This window comes from Coffea arabica, chromosome 1c, assembly GCF_036785885.1.
Source record: "Coffea arabica cultivar ET-39 chromosome 1c, Coffea Arabica ET-39 HiFi, whole genome shotgun sequence".
Lineage (NCBI taxonomy): Eukaryota > Viridiplantae > Streptophyta > Magnoliopsida > Gentianales > Rubiaceae > Coffea > Coffea arabica.
Genome location: NC_092310.1, coordinates 3,801,314 through 3,818,478, shown reverse-complemented (window position 1 = coordinate 3,818,478; position 17,165 = coordinate 3,801,314). Strand labels below are relative to the sequence as shown.

The window sequence follows — 17,165 nt, the reverse complement described above, 5'->3', positions numbered from 1 at the left end:
TAACATTTGGGAGATATAAATGTATACTTAAGTACTTTCTTAAATTTTGATGAATGCAAGATAAAAAGGTCATATAATTAGAGGATTTTTTTAACCAATATCTAATAGACACTTGTTAATACACTTTAATCACAATCAATTTATCATGTGAATACACAAGCAATTAATGTCCTCCTTCCCTTTTATGCAAACACTTTTCCTTAATTAACTACATTTTTTTTTTCTTCTGATACAAAGAGAGACAAATTTTATTAATAGCATACTAAATCTACTACAAGTACAAATTTCTTCTGATACAAAGAGAGACAAAAAACAGATCAAAGGACTCTGCAGTAACAAAACAGAAAAAGTTGTAACAATGTGACAGAATTTGAAATATTCTGTATCAGAAAATGCATTCTTTTCTATGTATCATATACACTTACAGCCCAAGAATAACACATTCAAACATGTATACTTACCTAGTTCATGTGGCATTATCTCAATGATGTTGTATTCAAACCCTCCAATTGTCAGATAAAGGATTACATCGACATAGATACGTGTAAAACATAGATGTGGTTCAATAGTTGACTAACTGCTCCACGTATATTTGCTTCTTCAAAAAATTATTTCTGTTAGTTTTTATATCCCAATCATGAATTGTTTTAAATTCAGAAGAAAGAGCAGTATGGCGAAGCAGAAATATACTAGTCAAACAAGTAAAAAAAAACATGAAAGTTATATAACCATCTACAAGGAATGTATAGAGTTTGTATATTGTAGTGCCGAAAATATTTACCCCAGAACCTAAGCCCAAAACAATCGCCTAAAAGAACTAGACAAGGAACCAGGATGGCTGATGCACTCGTTGGTGCCACGATAACGCTTACTTTAGAGAAGGCAATTTCCCTTGCGACTGACCAAGTTGGGATGGTGATTGGATTCAAGAATGATCTGGAGAGATTTAAAGATTCAGCAGCCATGATCCTGGCTTTCTTGGCCGATGCTGAGGAGAAGAAACCAATGCAACGGGCAGTGCAACTATGGCTGAAGAGGCTTGAACGAGTTTCAACTATCATAATCTATGTCGACGGATGGAAATTAGAGATCAGTTCATGGGAAAGGTACGCTTCTTCTTCCTCTCTAAGCCTGTTAGTTTTCGTTGGAGAATGGCCAGGGAGATCAGGGACATTAACCTGAAGTTGAAAATGATTAATGAAGAAGCAATTAGCTTTGGACTTGTGTCCCAGATGGGAAATGGTGCAACTGCATCTGAAATTTCTGCTATTTCTGGAGGCCTAATAACTAGAGAGAAAGACTCCATTGTAGGTCAAAATATTGTAGGAAGAGCCAATGATGCATCAAATATAGTGGAGATATTGTTAGGCTCTTCTGAAAAAGTTGTTTCTGTTATTCCCATCACGGGCATGGGTGGATTAGGAAAAACAACTTTGGCACAGTTAGTGTTTAATGATCAACAAGTTGACAAACACTTTGATAAAAAGATCTGGATATGTGTGTCTGAAAATTTTGAAGTTACACGGCTATTTAAGCTAATCTTGGAATCATTGACAAGTAGAAAAGTCGAAGTAGCCAATAGGGATGTTTTTGTCCAAGAAATTCGAAAAGAATTTCTTATTGTACTCGATGATGTGTGGAACGAAGTATCCACCTTGTGGGATGAATTTTTCCAGTCATTCGTTGGAATCAGCACAACCAATGGAAATTGGTGCATTGTGACTACCCGGCAGTTCCAAGTAGCATCCAATGTGGCTACACATCCTCCTTATTCATTAGACAAGCTATCTGATGAAGATTGTTGGTCCATACTACAAAAAACGGCAGTTCCAAGTGGAGAAAAACCAGAAGAATTGCGAGTGATAAGAAAGAAACTCACAAACAAGTGTGGTGGCCTACCACTAGCTGCTAGTGTCATTGGTGGTTTGTTACGTATCAAGAGAAAAGAGGAGTGGCTCTCAGCTGTGGAGAAAGGAATCATGAGTTTGACTGGAGATGAAAATAGTGTCTTGCAAATACTTAAGTTGAGCTTTGATAATTTGCCATCGCTAGCCATTAAAAAGTGTTTTGTATATTGTTCTATATTTGGTAAGGATTGTGACATAGAGAGGGAGCAGATAATCCAGCTTTGGATGGCAGAAGGTTTTCTTGAGTCAAATCTCAACAATCAAACAGTAATGGAGGAAATAGGACACAAGTATTTTTCAATTTTGTTGCAGAGTTCCTTGATTCAAGAGGTAAGAAAGGAGGAAATTATATGTGGCAGAATGCATGATCTTGTGCATGATCTAGCAGAATCATTTTGGAGGTCTAAATGCATTGATTTGGAGAATGGTATAGCAGACAACAGTTCTGAAGTTAGCCACCTTGTATTAGACTCCATAGAAGGAAAAACAAGTAAAATCTCAAAAGACATGTCAAGATCACTTCGTACATTGTTTTTGGGGAGTAGTATATCTAGTGATATGCTATCAAAGTTCAAGTATTTGCATGTTTTAAATCTGTCTCGAGCAAAGATTGAAGTGGTGCCAACGTCCACCGGCAAACTAATACATTTGAGATATCTTGACCTTTCAGATTCTAGAATAAAAACTCTGCTAGAATGTCTTTTAAGGCTTTATAATCTGCAGACACTGAGGATGTATTCATGCCCAGCTCTAAAAGATCTTCCAGAAGGGATGAGCAGTTTGATCAACTTAAGACATCTCTGCTATTATAATGATGCCAAATTTCTTATGCCAAAGCACATGGGACTTTTAACTTGTCTTCAAACTCTGAAGTTCTTTAATGTTGGTGAAGAGAAGGGTCGTCATATTGAAGAGCTAGGATGCTTGGAAAACCTTAGAGGTGGACTGGAAATACGCAATCTTGAACTAGTAAATGGTACAGAAGGAGCTCAACAGGCAAACCTATTTGGAAAGTTAAATCTGCATGAGTTGCATTTTAAGTGGGGTAGAACTCGAGACAGTGACAGTGATGATGAAAATGTGCTTGAAGGCCTCCAACCACACCCAAATCTGCAGGTGTTAGTAATTGAAAATTACATTGGCGATCATATTCCATCATGGGTCATGAATTTATCAGCAAGCTTCAGATTAACAAGATTGTGCTTGACGGATTGCAGAAGATGTACAGAAATTCCTGCTCTTGGCCAACTGCCCCTTCTTCAAGACCTCAAATTGCTTGGACTGCAAACTGTGAGAAGCATTGGGCTTTCATTCTACGGCATTAGTGATCACAGCACATTAGGAAGCTACAGCACTGCCAGTCAAGGCCCAAGAAATCTGTTTGCCGCCCTGAAAAATCTTTATCTAGGCAATATGAGGAACCTGATTGAGTGGATGGAACCTACAGCAAAGCCAGTAGGATTTGAACAAGTTGAGGTCTTTCCCATCCTTGAGACTTTGACTATTAGCAATTGCACCCAATTGACGACAGCTCCAAGTCATTTCCCGAGTCTTAAGAAACTGACAGTCAAAAATAGTTACCAGTTTTTGCCTGTACAAAATATTCTTAGTAAAGTAACCAGTCTGTTGACCCTCTCGATCACAGGTATGGATGACCTCACTTGTGTTTCAAATCTTCTAGTGCATAACAATAAAAATTTACAGTCTCTAAGATTGCAAACTTGTCCTAATTTAAAGTGTGTGCGGGGCTGTGGCACTTCTCTTAGAGAGTTGGATATCAAAGATTGTGAAAATCTAAGGGAGTTGCCAGAAGACTTGTATGAGTTTCGGTCTCTGCAAACCTTGTCAATAGATGGATGTCCAAGTCTCGAGGCATTTCCATTTCCTAGTGCACTAGCACAGCTCACTTCTTTCCAAAGTTTGATGATGTTTCCAAATGTACAGCAAAGGGTCACTTCTCTCCAAAATGTGAGAATTTGTCACTGTGACAGGTTAATAGATCTACCAGGTGAAATGCTAGAGTCATGCAAATCCCTCAGGGTGTTGACTGTGTACGATTGCCCCAGGCTTTCCAGCTTTCCTGTTTATTTGGAACGAATGCCTTCTCTCTCCGTATTATTGCTACACAAGTGTCCCAATTTGTTAACTATGCCCAGAGGCTTTGGTTTCCTTACCAGCTTAAGGGAATTGTCCATTGGTCCGCTCTCAGATACAGTTGAATTTGACTGGTTAGAACTAGCTTCATCATCTCTTCGTGAACTAGCATTGTTTGGAGGGCCTCATCTGGATTACTTGCCAGAGCAGCTCCAAGACCTCACTGGCCTTACAGAACTTAGTCTACATGACTTTGGAATAGAAGCTTTGCCAGATTGGTTTGGGAATCTTGAGTCACTTGAACAATTAATTGTGTCAGGTTGTGAAAAGCTTCGATATATTCCATCCATGGCTGTCACGAGACGCCTCACCAAGCTAAGATCACTGTCAATTAATGGCTGGCCTTTGTTAGAGGAAGGATGCTCTGCTCAGAGCGTCTTCAACTTCCAGTGGTCAGGGATTTCTCACATACCTGATCTTAGCAACAATTTCTGGTATTATCAATTTCATGAACTTCCAAATTTTCTCTAATATTCCCAACTGCACTTCGTACAGGTTTTACAAAACATCACTTTGCTGATTAAAATTACTTCTTGATTACCTAAACAAAAATTACCAAGTTGACAATGCTTTAATGGCAACTTTTACCTCTTGAAAATGCTTATTTTTTGCATTCTAGCACCAATGTCATGTGGAATCACAAATACTATAATTTGTATATCAAGACATGAGAATATATGCTCTCAAGTTTTATTACTTGCTTACTCTTGTAGGTTAAGCTTGTTGCAAGATTGACAGAATAGAAAGTCACTTAATTGGCAACATGCTTTACTGAGTTTGAGTATCCTGTTTTGCAGTTGAATGGAACAATTCTAGGATAAGGCTCTCATTTGCTTCCGTTGAGCTCAAGAAACCAGAGCCCGAGATCCCTTATGGTGTTTTAACACTTTCCCAGTTTGAGTTAGCTTTAGCTTTTGTTGCATCCCCATGAGGTAATAATTCTCTTGAAACTGTTAAATATCTAATTTCTCCTCAGTTGCATTAACTGCAAACTTGTTTTGCTCTAGTCATGCAGGAAATTAAGTGAGATAAGGAATGTAACCATGGTTCGCCATCGCGGGTCGCGGTTGCGTCGCGGTCTCAGTTGTTCCACATCCGTTGCGGTATATCGGTTGAATATCGGGTGATATGAACATTATAACACATTAAAGTTTCCAAAAATTTTGAAAAAATTACTAAAATTAAAAAATACTGAAAAAGACATAATTTAAAAATATCAGAGTCGACTCCGAGTTGACTCGGATATATCGACCGATATCATGTATCACGGATTCGAATCGGTCAATATCGGCCGAGTCAGCGCGAGTCGTCGCGGATATGGTGATATCCGCGATTCGAGGATCGGTATCGTACCGGTCCCTTCCGTTCTAGATACGACTCGGCCGATACGTATCGGTATCGGCCGATATGGCGAACCATGAATGTAACTTGATTGATCAAGTTTTACTCCTGGCCTCTCCAAGGTGCTTGGTATTCTTTTCTTGCTCTTCCTTTGTCATTCCACCTGGAACTTTCATATACAGTAATAGACGAATTTCCCCATCCCAATGCTGCTTGTCATAGAACTTCTTTCCTTGTCTAGTAGCTCTCAAGTTCCAGAACCAAAATTACTCTTGATGAACTTTACTGAGAATTATTGAATTGGAAATAAGGGTCTCCAAAGAGTTACAAGATTGATAGTATGAAGCTTTTATTATCCTTGATGACTAAACCTCGATCTAGCACAATTATCATCAGAGAATGGCTTCATACCACAATGCCTCGAAGAGATTATAGAGGAAATAATAGACAACTTTCTTACCAATAATATAGCTAACAGTTATCTTGATATGCAAAACTTGGAATTGATATATTACCGTGTTTGAAGCATAATAATTTGATTGCAGACCTATAGCAGTCTTTCTCAGTTTTACTGACTCTTAGCTAGTCTACATGTTGTTTTAGGGTGATGGAAGAGTTGAAGGATACTGGACCATGCGAAGAAAATTACACCAGATAATTGGTCCATTAATCTTTCAATTCAGCAAAGGAGCTGAGAGCAAGGAAGGAATTTAAGCATCTCTTTTACTTGAAGACTATTGATAAGTCATAATTTGTACTAAATTTATAATTATTTTTCCCTTTGATTTTAGCCAAATATTATCTTAATTGATATATTCTACTTATATTTGGTATTTGGGATTAATTGCAGGAAGTGGTGAAGAAAAAGTACTGAAAATCGTCATTCCAGCAGACTCCCTGATAGGTTGGCGTGCCCACGCCTAACTCCAGCTTTCAAGGACGGATTCTCGGGATAATTTGCACACGTGAAAGTTTCCAAAGCTGTATGAAGCAGCGGACTTCAATGCTGAAAGGCAGTGGGGCCATTTCAAGAGCTAAAGAAAGCTATCTATAATAGGACTCCTATTGTTTAGGAAAATTGGTACACCAGTACCAATTTTTAAGGAGAGGAATCCGGATGGGGATTTGATTATTCTCTCTGGTGGGCCTAGCCTAAAAGAAAAGGAATTTCCTTCATCCCATTGAGTGGCCCAAAAACGTAGAGGATTAGGAGACTTAGTGAAGGCTTGTCTTTAAATTGGTTTTGACTTGGAAAAGCGAAAAAAGGTACGGAGGTCAGGGACTTTTCCTCCGTAGCCGACTTTTTACTTTCCTTCCTTGGCCGATTTGGCCAGGAAGAATTTTGTAAGCTTTAGATTGCTTTTTCGCATGGTTGTTCTCCATTAATGGAGGACTAACCTCCTACTGCTAGTCAAGGGGACAACTGAAGATTTGGTTCAATAATTTCTGTGAGATCTAATTTATTTTAATTGTTTCCTCCATTTATTGGTATTCATACGTTTCCTGCTTTTAACTGTTATAGCTCTTGTGTATGATTGATTAATGCGCAATAATTAATTGTTCATATAGGCTATTTTGCTAAATAGGGATAATTGAATCCGTAATTGTTCGTTATCTCTATCCCAGTAGCAACTGGCATAATTGGATTTATGTCAGGGGAACATGTGATCTAATTTAAACAAACCCTCGTAGCGTGTTTGTTAGTCAGGATTGGGCCTTTCTAATTACTAATGCAATCTAGAAATTAAATCCTACGGTCGTACCTAGGGTTGTTTTTGGGTTAGAGAAATAGCTAATGGTCGTACCTTAGCTATCGATAAATTAAGGAAGGGTTGGTTGTTTAGCGCGTGCGAGACAACTATAACCAATCTATTAATAAGTGTTGGAATTATTTTTGCATCAATGATCAGTGCATGAACCATTTCTGAAGTATACCCTTGGCTAGAGTTTCTCTTAGTTATTTCTTTTAGTTAATTATTTTCTGCATTTAATTTGTTCAGTTGGCTTTTGATACCAAAACCCCCCTCCCATTATTCTTGATTTGAAAAGAAACAAATATCTCTCCAGTCCCTGAGGAGACGACCCTGCTTACCACTGTCTACTAGTTAGGGAATTCAGTTAAATAATTAATTCAGGTATATCGGATTAAGCAAACTCTTCGGGAACAGGGTGAATCGAGTAACCCATTGCACACCTAGAGTCCCTGCTCCAGTACTCGAATTGATTACTGACTGTTTCAGGTGGTAGTTAGAATTTATTTATTATTATTGCACAAGTTCGGCACCTGTCAATTTTTGGCGCCGCTGCCGGGGACTGGTGCCAGATTAATTTGTTTCTTTTTTTGAGTTCATCTTGTTTTTATTTTTTATTTATTTATTTTTCTCTTATTTTTTTTATTATATAGTTTATGGCTTCTAACATTCCGTATTTTGGTGATATACTGGATTTTGTTTTCGGGGAAGGCAATGAGATTGATTGTTTTTCTAAGTTTGCATATTTAGAGGCAATAAACTCTATTAAAAAAAGAATGGCTGCTGCAACCTGTGAAATTTGTTATGCCAGGGATCATTCAACCGGTATGTGCCCCGAATATCAAGATGATTTGAGTGTCCCATTCAATAATTATGGAGATTTTTCACCCTGGTCTCAAACATGGTATGACCCTATTTCAAACGGGTATGATCAAGGATGGTGGGATGATTCTAATTTTAATTATGAACAAAGGCCAATAGATTTTCAACAGCTAGAGTTTCAAGAACCGTCATCCATGTCAGGTATGTCTCTTAAAGAAATAGTTGAATCACTAGCTACTAACACATATCTAATTCAACAGGAGACACATCAAATTCAACAGGAGGTATATCAACTTCAACAGGAGACACAAAAGATGAGTGAAGAGATGAAAGAAGGAAGGCGTGAATGGGCATCTAAAATGAGCAAATTGATTTCTCCAGTTTATGAAGAATTGCCCTCACCGACTATTATCGACCATGAGGAAGATGAGAGCGCAATTATGCTGACAAATGACATGGTACTGCAAGGGTCTCAAGAAGAAAAATCTAAAGATGCAGTTGAAAAGAAAGTTGAAGCGCAAGAATTGAGACCCCAGCATCAAATGGTTCAAGTGAATGAATCCAGTGAAAAATCTCCAAATGCGGTGACATCTCCTTTATTCCTTGATCAATATTTTCCTGACTCTTATTCTTTAATTCCTGTTAGTGAGATTGATTTTATTATACCAGAAAATTTTGAGTTTCATGACAGGAACAAATTAAGGGTCACGATGGCGAAATATCTCAAACCAGTAAGTGCTCGTGATGAAGGAGTGAGTGCAGATTCAAGGTCATCACTTATTTGTTTGGCGCCATCTACTAGTCCATGGAAGACCGTAGCTCGTGTGCTCAAAAATTACTCTATTTACGAGGGCTATCAGGATTACATAGAAGATGAATCACTGAAGCGAGTTACGCGATTTTATCCTCCATAAATAAACAGGACAATGTCTAGCCAAAGACATTAAAGAAAGACGCTACTTGGGAGGCAACCCAAGACTATTTGCTTCAGTTTTCATGCATTTTTGAAGTTTTAGTTAAGTGTTAGTATCAATTAATGGTTTGATGTTTGGTGGCAGGGAATTAGCGGTTAGGCGTGCCCACGCCAGGTGGTCACGCCTGAGGGAAAGAAATTCTCGTTCAGGATCTGCGGACTCTATAGCAGTTGAGCGTGCCCACGTCTAACCCACAAGACCGCAACCAAAGGACTTCAAATTCCACTGCCACCGTTGCACCGTTCAACCTTTCATCGTCATCAGTTTTGCCATCGAGCTCTACATATCTTTTGTCTCTCACCTACAATTGTGCCACAACCCCCCCTTTTGATGATCAGGGAAGTTTCGTTGTCCCTTTTTGCTTTGAATTTTATTCTTTATTACTTACATTGGGGACAATGTAAGATTTAAGTGTGGGGGGAGTAGTATATTGGCATTTTATTGAAAAAGTGCAAGTGTAGGCATTTTTGTTGGAATTTTTGTTTGACTTTGTCGAATTTTGTCCAATTTTTGCTTATCTTTGTGCTTATTTGTGATTATTCCTGATAAACGATGGTTAGATGTCTCGAATTTTTCTATTGCCAAGATTTTATACTCTAAGGTGTTAAGTACGACATGGTTAAGTTTAAGGGTATCTCTTTGGTGAATATTTGAGACTTTGTGACTTTTGCACTTTTTGGTTAACTTTTTTAAGTATTGTAAATATTTGTTTAGCATTTTTTGTGCAAATTGGTTCAGCTATTAATCTTAGTTCTCCATGTTTAAGAAATGAAACGGGTTTGTGTGGTATTTAATTTTATTTTTGGTGCTTATTTATGAATAGTATTAGGCTATACTCCGCTAGTATCGTTGCCTAGTAACCGGGAGTCTTCACCACAAGTGTCGACTTTCGCGTCAAAAAGCGACGATAGCTATGAGTATGTGGTTTTTAAGCGATGATGGCTGAGTAACCGGGCTCCTTCATATGGCCAATGTCGGAGTTCGCGTCAAAACGCTTGAATGGCTAAAAACTAAGCGTTCCCCCTAAAAAAAAAAAATCATCATTCAAGTGTGGGGATATTTTAGAAAAAAAGTGCTAATAGTGAGAAATATGGAAGTGTTTGAATGAATTGTTAACCCGCTAATCCCTGAATTTTAATGTTGAAATTTTGCTTAATAGTTGAACCATTTGCTTATGGATGTTGGTTGAATATTTTATATTCTTAGATTAGTTAGTCATAAATTGAAAGAGTCCTTAATCTTCAAAACTAACTGGAGAGATATTTCTTGAAAAGTGCCACTAATACTTGACATGTGTTTTAATTGTATTTTGGCAATAGAAGATTTGAATAATACCATTGTTTGAATTTGATTATTTGATTTGTTGTTCTCATGCTTGAGGACAAGCATGGTTCAGGTGTGGGGGAAATTGATAAGTCATAATTTGTACTAAATTTATAATTATTTTTCCCTTTGATTTTAGCCAAATATTATCTTAATTGATATATTCTACTTATATTTGGTATTTGGGATTAATTGCAGGAAGTGGTGAAGAAAAAGTACTGAAAATCGTCATTCCAGCAGACTCCCTGATAGGTTGGCGTGCCCACGCCTAACTCCAGCTTTCAAGGACGGATTCTCGGGATAATTTGCACACGTGAAAGTTTCCAAAGCTGTATGAAGCAGCGGACTTCAATGCTGAAAGGCAGTGGGGCCATTTCAAGAGCTAAAGAAAGCTATCTATAATAGGACTCCTATTGTTTAGGAAAATTGGTACCCCAGTACCAATTTTTAAGGAGAGGAATCCGGATGGGGATTTGATTATTCTCTCTGGTGGGCCTAGCCTAAAAGAAAAGGAATTTCCTTCATCCCATTGAGTGGCCCAAAAACGTAGAGGATTAGGAGACTTAGTGAAGGCTTGTCTTTAAATTGGTTTTGACTTGGAAAAGCGAAAAAAGGTACGGAGGTCAGGGACTTTTCCTCCGTAGCCGACTTTTTACTTTCCTTCCTTGGCCGATTTGGCCAGGAAGAATTTTGTAAGCTTCAGATTGCTTTTTCGCATGGTTGTTCTCCATTAATGGAGGACTAACCTCCTACTGCTAGTCAAGGGGACAACTGAAGATTTGGTTCAATAATTTCTGTGAGATCTAATTTATTTTAATTGTTTCCTCCATTTATTGGTATTCATATGTTTCCTGCTTTTAACTGTTATAGCTCTTGTGTATGATTGATTAATGCGCAATAATTAATTGTTCATATAGGCTATTTTGCTAAATAGGGATAATTGAATCCGTAATTGTTCGTTATCTCTATCCCAGTAGCAACTGGCGTAATTGGATTTATGTCAGGGGAACATGTGATCTAATTTAAACAAACCCTCATAGCGTGTTTGTTAGTCAGGATTGGGCCTTTCTAATTACTAATGCAATCTAGAAATTAAATCCTACGGTCGTACCTAGGGTTGTTTTTGGGTTAGAGAAATAGCTAACGGTCGTACCTTAGCTATCGATAAATTAAGGAAGGGTTGGTTGTTTAGCGCGTGCGAGACAACTATAACCAATCTATTAATAAGTGTTGGAATTATTTTTGCATCAATGATCAGTGCATGAACCATTTCTGAAGTATACCCTTGGCTAGAGTTTCTCTTAGTTATTTCTTTTAGTTAATTATTTTCTGCATTTAATTTGTTCAGTTGGCTTTTGATACCAAAACCCCCCTCCCATTATTCTTGATTTGAAAAGAAACAAATATCTCTCCAGTTCCTGAGGAGACGACCCTGCTTACCACTGTCTACTAGTTAGGGAATTCAGTTAAATAATTAATTCAGGTATATCGGATTGAGCAAACTCTTCGGGAACAGGGTGAATCGAGTAACCCATTGCACACCTAGAGTCCCTGCTCCAGTACTCGAATTGATTACTGACTGTTTCAGGTGGTAGTTAGGATTTATTTATTATTATTGCACAGGTTCGGCACCTGTCAATTTTTATATTTCAGCAAAGACACTTCTAAGCTTGACTTTTATGGATTCTGTTTTCTCTTTGGCACTTGTCCACGTATAACTGAACTGTAATAGTTGATTGTAGCATTGCTCTCGGATGAAGATTTTTCTGTGTTATTTTTTTGAGCAGAACTTAAGGAGAAAAAGCTGCGTTTTCAGGTCATATGCAAGGCAAATGTTGATTGTCTAACATTCAGCAAATTGCTACATGTTAATTCACTGATCCATATTGATGATGGTTATAGGTGAATATTCATGGTTTAATTAGTGTTATACTGTTTTATTTGCCTTGATTTGTGTTCATACACCGGGCACATTTTTCATCACCTTTGGATGTGAACCCAAATCTTCAAGATAAGATAATTCAGGGTTGCTTTGGATTGAAAAAAGTTACAATTTTCAAGTAACAACTCAAATATAACAGTGGATTTAAAAGAACTGACCTAGTTGCAGGTTTATGCTCCTAGGATTGTTCAGTTTCAATACACTTGAAGAAATCATCCGCCTTGTGACTTTTTTTGCTGGTTCCTCCACTCATTGGGTGTCGCTTATACTGCTATCCACATATCTACTAATGAACGCATCCTGGTTTTTGCACTTGATGGAATTATTAACAACGTTGATTCAACCTCAAATACTTCTTTGTAGTTCTGATTCCTCAGATGTTGCTTTTGAGGTCAATAGAGTGGGAGACAATGTAGTATATTTCCTGGACATGATATTGAAAATTTGTCGATAGACATTGCCATGATCCTTCCTCCGAGATCATCTACCTTTCCAGCTCTTCTGAGTGGATGCTTCAGGAGTTTTTGGCCTAAAACCAGATAAGTTTAATATGGAATCAAGCTGTGATGATTAAGATCGCAAAGTTCATCTATGAGAATTGAGAAGTTCATGATGGAGAGGGAAAATCAAGAACATCCCATTTTACAGAAAGCTAAGGTTAGGCTGCAGGATCTCTAAAGGGAATGAAAGTTGAGATCTTCATGAAGACTGAAAGCGGGCTGCTGCCTGAGCTTATATATGGACTGAGCTTATTGTTTCTTATGGTAGCTTGTCAGTCCGCTTCAACTCAAATTCTTGTTACACGTGAGTATAAAAACCCTTGATTTTGCCAGAGCTATCTCACTCTGTTGGAACTTGAGATTGAATGGTGAAGGATTTTTGCCATGAACTTTCAGCACTTCAACGCTATATCGTGGAAAAAGGTGGAAATCTACCAGAAATGAATAGTCAAAAGTTTCCTACGTAAATACGGACGAACTTTTAAGAAACATCTTATATGATTTATGAACAAATTCAGGAATCAGAGGCTATCTCCACTTTAAATATGAGAGCTAAACTGGCTTGGTATTCTCAAAAAAAAAAGTATGAGTTTACTTGGCTAAACTAGCAAGACGAATGAAAATGTCAATTTGACGTATAAAATGCGTTTTTGCGGAGACAAATATATTGTCATGGTTGTTTATAGTGCAGCGCAGGAAATTTGCTTTGAAAGAACAAAGGTTGCAGTGGAATTTCGTATGAAAGTGGGTTTGATTCGACTTTTTCGAAGAACATTTGGTTGAAAACATTTTAGTTTCTAGAGAGTATCTTTGGGGACCTGGGGGGCAGGCGAACCTTTCTGCCCTCTCTAGTTGCTTTGTTTTTGGCAGTTCAGGAAAAACCAGAGATACAGGGTCAAAAAGAAACAAGCTAGTATAAGAAAAATGTGCAAAACTAGGAATAGGAAAATTGTCAATTTGGTTCTTCAAGTTTCCGAGAAAAACTTTTTTGTCCCTCATATTTAAAATTAGTCAAAATAGTCATTTAGATATAAGAATTTTACTCATTTGGTCCTAGAGCTCATTTTCGCCCAATTTTTTGACCAAAAAATTGCAATGAACCTATTTCTAGTGGACATCAAATTTGTTTCTCTTTACATAAAAAGAATCGCTGATTAAAGATTTCTTTGGGCGATATGGAGGCTCCAGTAGAAGACGCTCGGAAACACCCAGATCGAGGAGAAGATTGTGTTGAAGGAATGATCGATGGTAGCGCCCGACGTGAACATAAGAAATTTAAGCGAAGATCTTCAGGGGAAGTCGTCCCTAACCCGAGCCCTAGAACTGAGGATGGGTCGACGCCAGCGGTTCCCACGCCCATTCCCCCAGCGTCACCTTGATCCGGGAGGTCTTTCCTCGAAGCCCTGAGGGAGAAGCCAAGGAAACAGGCCTTCTACGATGGCTCTGAGGAGGACATGGATGTAGCTGAAGCAAACGGAGAGGAAGAGAAGGACTCGGAGAAGGAGGCAGAGATCGGAGCCTCGCAATTTCCGAGAGTAAAAACAGAAAAGGGGCAGTTTCCGGATTTCTGGAAGCCTTGGAGGAAGAGTCTCATTGTCAAGGTGCTGGGTCGAACAGTTAACTTCCGAGCTCTTGAAGTCAAATTGAGAGAATTATGGAAGCTGGACCAATATTTTGAACTCATAGACCTGGAACATGGCTACTTTATCACGCGGTTCCTCAAGAAGGAGGATTACCAGAAGGTGCTAGAGGGAGGGCCTTGGATGTTCCAGGGTAACTATGTCACCATAAGCAAATGGAGGCCGGACTTTAGGCCTGCGCAGGAGGATATCAAGACAACATTAGCCTGGGTAAGATTGCCAGGGTTGCCGATTGAATACTATGTGGAAGGTTTTCTCATGAAAGTGGGGAATGTGGTGGGTAAGGCCGTGAAGGTGGACAGCCAAACACTGGAGGTGACTAGGGGGAAGTATGCGCGGATCTGTGTGGAAGTAGACTTAAAAAAGCCACTAGTACCATTTATTTGGGTGAACAATGACCTGCAGGCAGTTGAATATGAAGGGCTGGATGCGATCTGTTTCGACTGTGGCCAATATGGCCACATTGCTGCAAATTGTCATAAAAACTCCGACAATGGAGGGGGCACGGATGCACAGGCTAACCCAGTGGCTGGGGAAGATCAGCGGACAGACAAGAGGGCATTGCCGGAGGCTAATCCCTATGGACCATGGATGCTGGCGAGACAGAGGAGAAGCAAGCCAGATAGTAGAGTACAGGGATCCAGAACCCAGCAAGGGAGTGGGTTGGGGAATTCTTTTTTTTTTGGACCCTTTGGTGAGAACAGTGATGGAATGAAGACAAATTTCTCCAAAAGAGGAGGGAGAGCCCAGGATAGAACTCATGGGCTATATGAGCAAGGGGAAACAAGCACGAAACAATATGGGAAGAAAACACAAGTGGATCGTGGAGGCTCCAGTAATTGGGGAAACAGCTCAGGGTCTTGATTCGGGGCACTGTTCGAGATGGAAGCAGAGGGGTTTGCACCAGAAAAGATAACCTCAAGAGATGTACTGAGGGATATCATTAACGCCATCCCAAGCTCGCCTGATGGCATGGTTTTTAAGGGAACAAAGTCAGCACCGAGCAGACAAGGGAAGGAAGTTTCAAGGCCTAATAAGAAGGTGGAAGTTCTTGCCCTCAAAAAGCAAAGAGCAACAGGAGCCAAAGTAGGAGGGAAGAGCGAGGCAGGCCAACATGCTATCAAGCTAGGGGGTAAGGGAAACCGAGCAGGAAACTGTCATGCGCTTGACCCCAGAGTCAGTGAAGGAAGAGGGGAGAGTAAACAGGGGCAGGAGAGGGAGATGTGGCATCAGATGACGAATACCACTGCCACAGTGGAGCAGGAGAAGGCAAAGAACCTAGACCCAGGGGATGGTGGCAGTATAAGGGGTTTCCACCTAACAAACCACGAGTTCCCGGCCCTTGCAAGGATAAATACCAGAGACCATAGCCAACACCATAAGGTGGTAGCTAATACCGAAAGCAGAGTAAGTGCAGAGCAGGAGAGCTCAAGTGGGGTAATGGAGGAGGGGACTTGAGTCCATACTTCCGATATCTGTAATGTAATGGTTTATATGGATACAAGAATAATTTGCTGGAATTGCAGAGGAGCGGTGAATAGCCGATTCTGGAGAAATCTAAAGGAAATTATAAGGGATAATGACCCTATGATTCTGGTCCTAGTAGAAACAAGAACAAGTAGTGATAAAGGTGCAAGGATACTACGGCGATTTAATTTTAACCAGATGGCTTTCGTTGAAGCGCAAGGTTTTTCAGGAGGAATTTGGATGTTCTGGAATGATCGGGAGGTGGAAGTAGAAGTAGTGTCCACTAACTGGCAGATCGTGAATACTGTGGTGAAAAACAGAGATGGGAAAGAATGGTTGATGTCGGCAATTTATGCCTCACCGGAAAAAGAGTTGCAGAAGTTACTATGGAAGTATTTGCAGGAGCTTGGTGAGAAAGTAAAGTTTCCGTGGTTACTGTTGGGGGACTTTAACGAAGTTGTGGACTCAACTGAGAAGAGAGGGGGGCGACGCTTTGTAGGGGAATATTCAAACAGCTTAATTGAGTGCATCCAGATATGCGAGCTGATTGACTTGGGTTTTAGTGGCCCAGCTCTTACTTGGAACAATTGCAGAGAGGGAGGTGCCAATGTTCGGAAAAGATTGGATAGAGTGTTGTGCAATGGAATGTGGAATCTGGATTACCAAAAGGCTAGCGTTACTCACCTTACACGAACTCACTCAGATCATCATCCGATAAGAGTGAATACGAAAAGGGACGATGGACAGAGGGGTTGTAGTCCCTTCCGGGTAGAGAATGCCTGGTTTACTCACCAGGATTTCTATAATCAAGTGGACCAAAGTTGGAATAATAATGTGGACTTGCTGGAGAATGTGAAAATTTTTACGGAAAAAATTGGTAACTGGAATAGGGAGGTTTTTGGTAATATTCTTAGAAGGAAGAAAAGATGTCAGGCTAGAATTAATGGTATCCAGAGGAGCCTTTCTCGACAGCCTTCTACTCACCTGCTAGGACTGGAAAAGAAATTAATTGCAGAGTATAATACTATCCTGGAGCAAGAAGAGATAATGTGGCACCAAGGGCGAAGGTGGAATGGTTGAAATATGGGGATGGAAACACAAAATTTTTCCACTTGTCAACTACTATTCGAAGACGAAAAAACACAATCCACAGTCTGAGGGATAAACAAGGAAGGTGGCAGGAGGATCCCGACACGGTGAGAGGTATCGTGGTCGATTTCTTCAAGGAGCTGTATAGTGATGGAGACCAACTTAGAATGGTTAGTCAGTTTCACTGTTTTGCAACCCTGTCAACTAGAGAAGGGGGACGCCTTTCCAGAGCAGTGGATGCAGAGGAGATAAAAA

The 17,165-nt window shown here is 39.5% G+C and overlaps 2 protein-coding genes across 2 annotated transcripts; both read left to right on the top strand.

Moving 5' to 3' along the window:
• Positions 1–651: 651 nt before the first annotated feature.
• On the top strand, positions 652–6,871 carry LOC113736415 (putative disease resistance protein RGA3). The gene is made up of 4 exons (XM_072047405.1): positions 652–4,495; positions 4,859–4,993; positions 5,069–5,164; positions 6,006–6,871. The coding sequence occupies exons 1-2, from the start codon at positions 1,077–1,079 to the stop codon at positions 4,860–4,862; spliced, it is 3,423 nt and encodes a 1,140-aa protein (XP_071903506.1). The 5' UTR covers positions 652–1,076; the 3' UTR covers positions 4,863–4,993; positions 5,069–5,164; positions 6,006–6,871.
• Positions 6,872–15,839: 8,968 nt separating this feature from the next.
• LOC140038398 (uncharacterized) lies at positions 15,840–16,901 on the top strand. The gene has a single exon (XM_072083745.1). The coding sequence runs from the start codon at positions 15,840–15,842 to the stop codon at positions 16,899–16,901; it is 1,062 nt and encodes a 353-aa protein (XP_071939846.1).
• The last annotated feature ends 264 nt before the right edge of the window (positions 16,902–17,165 follow it).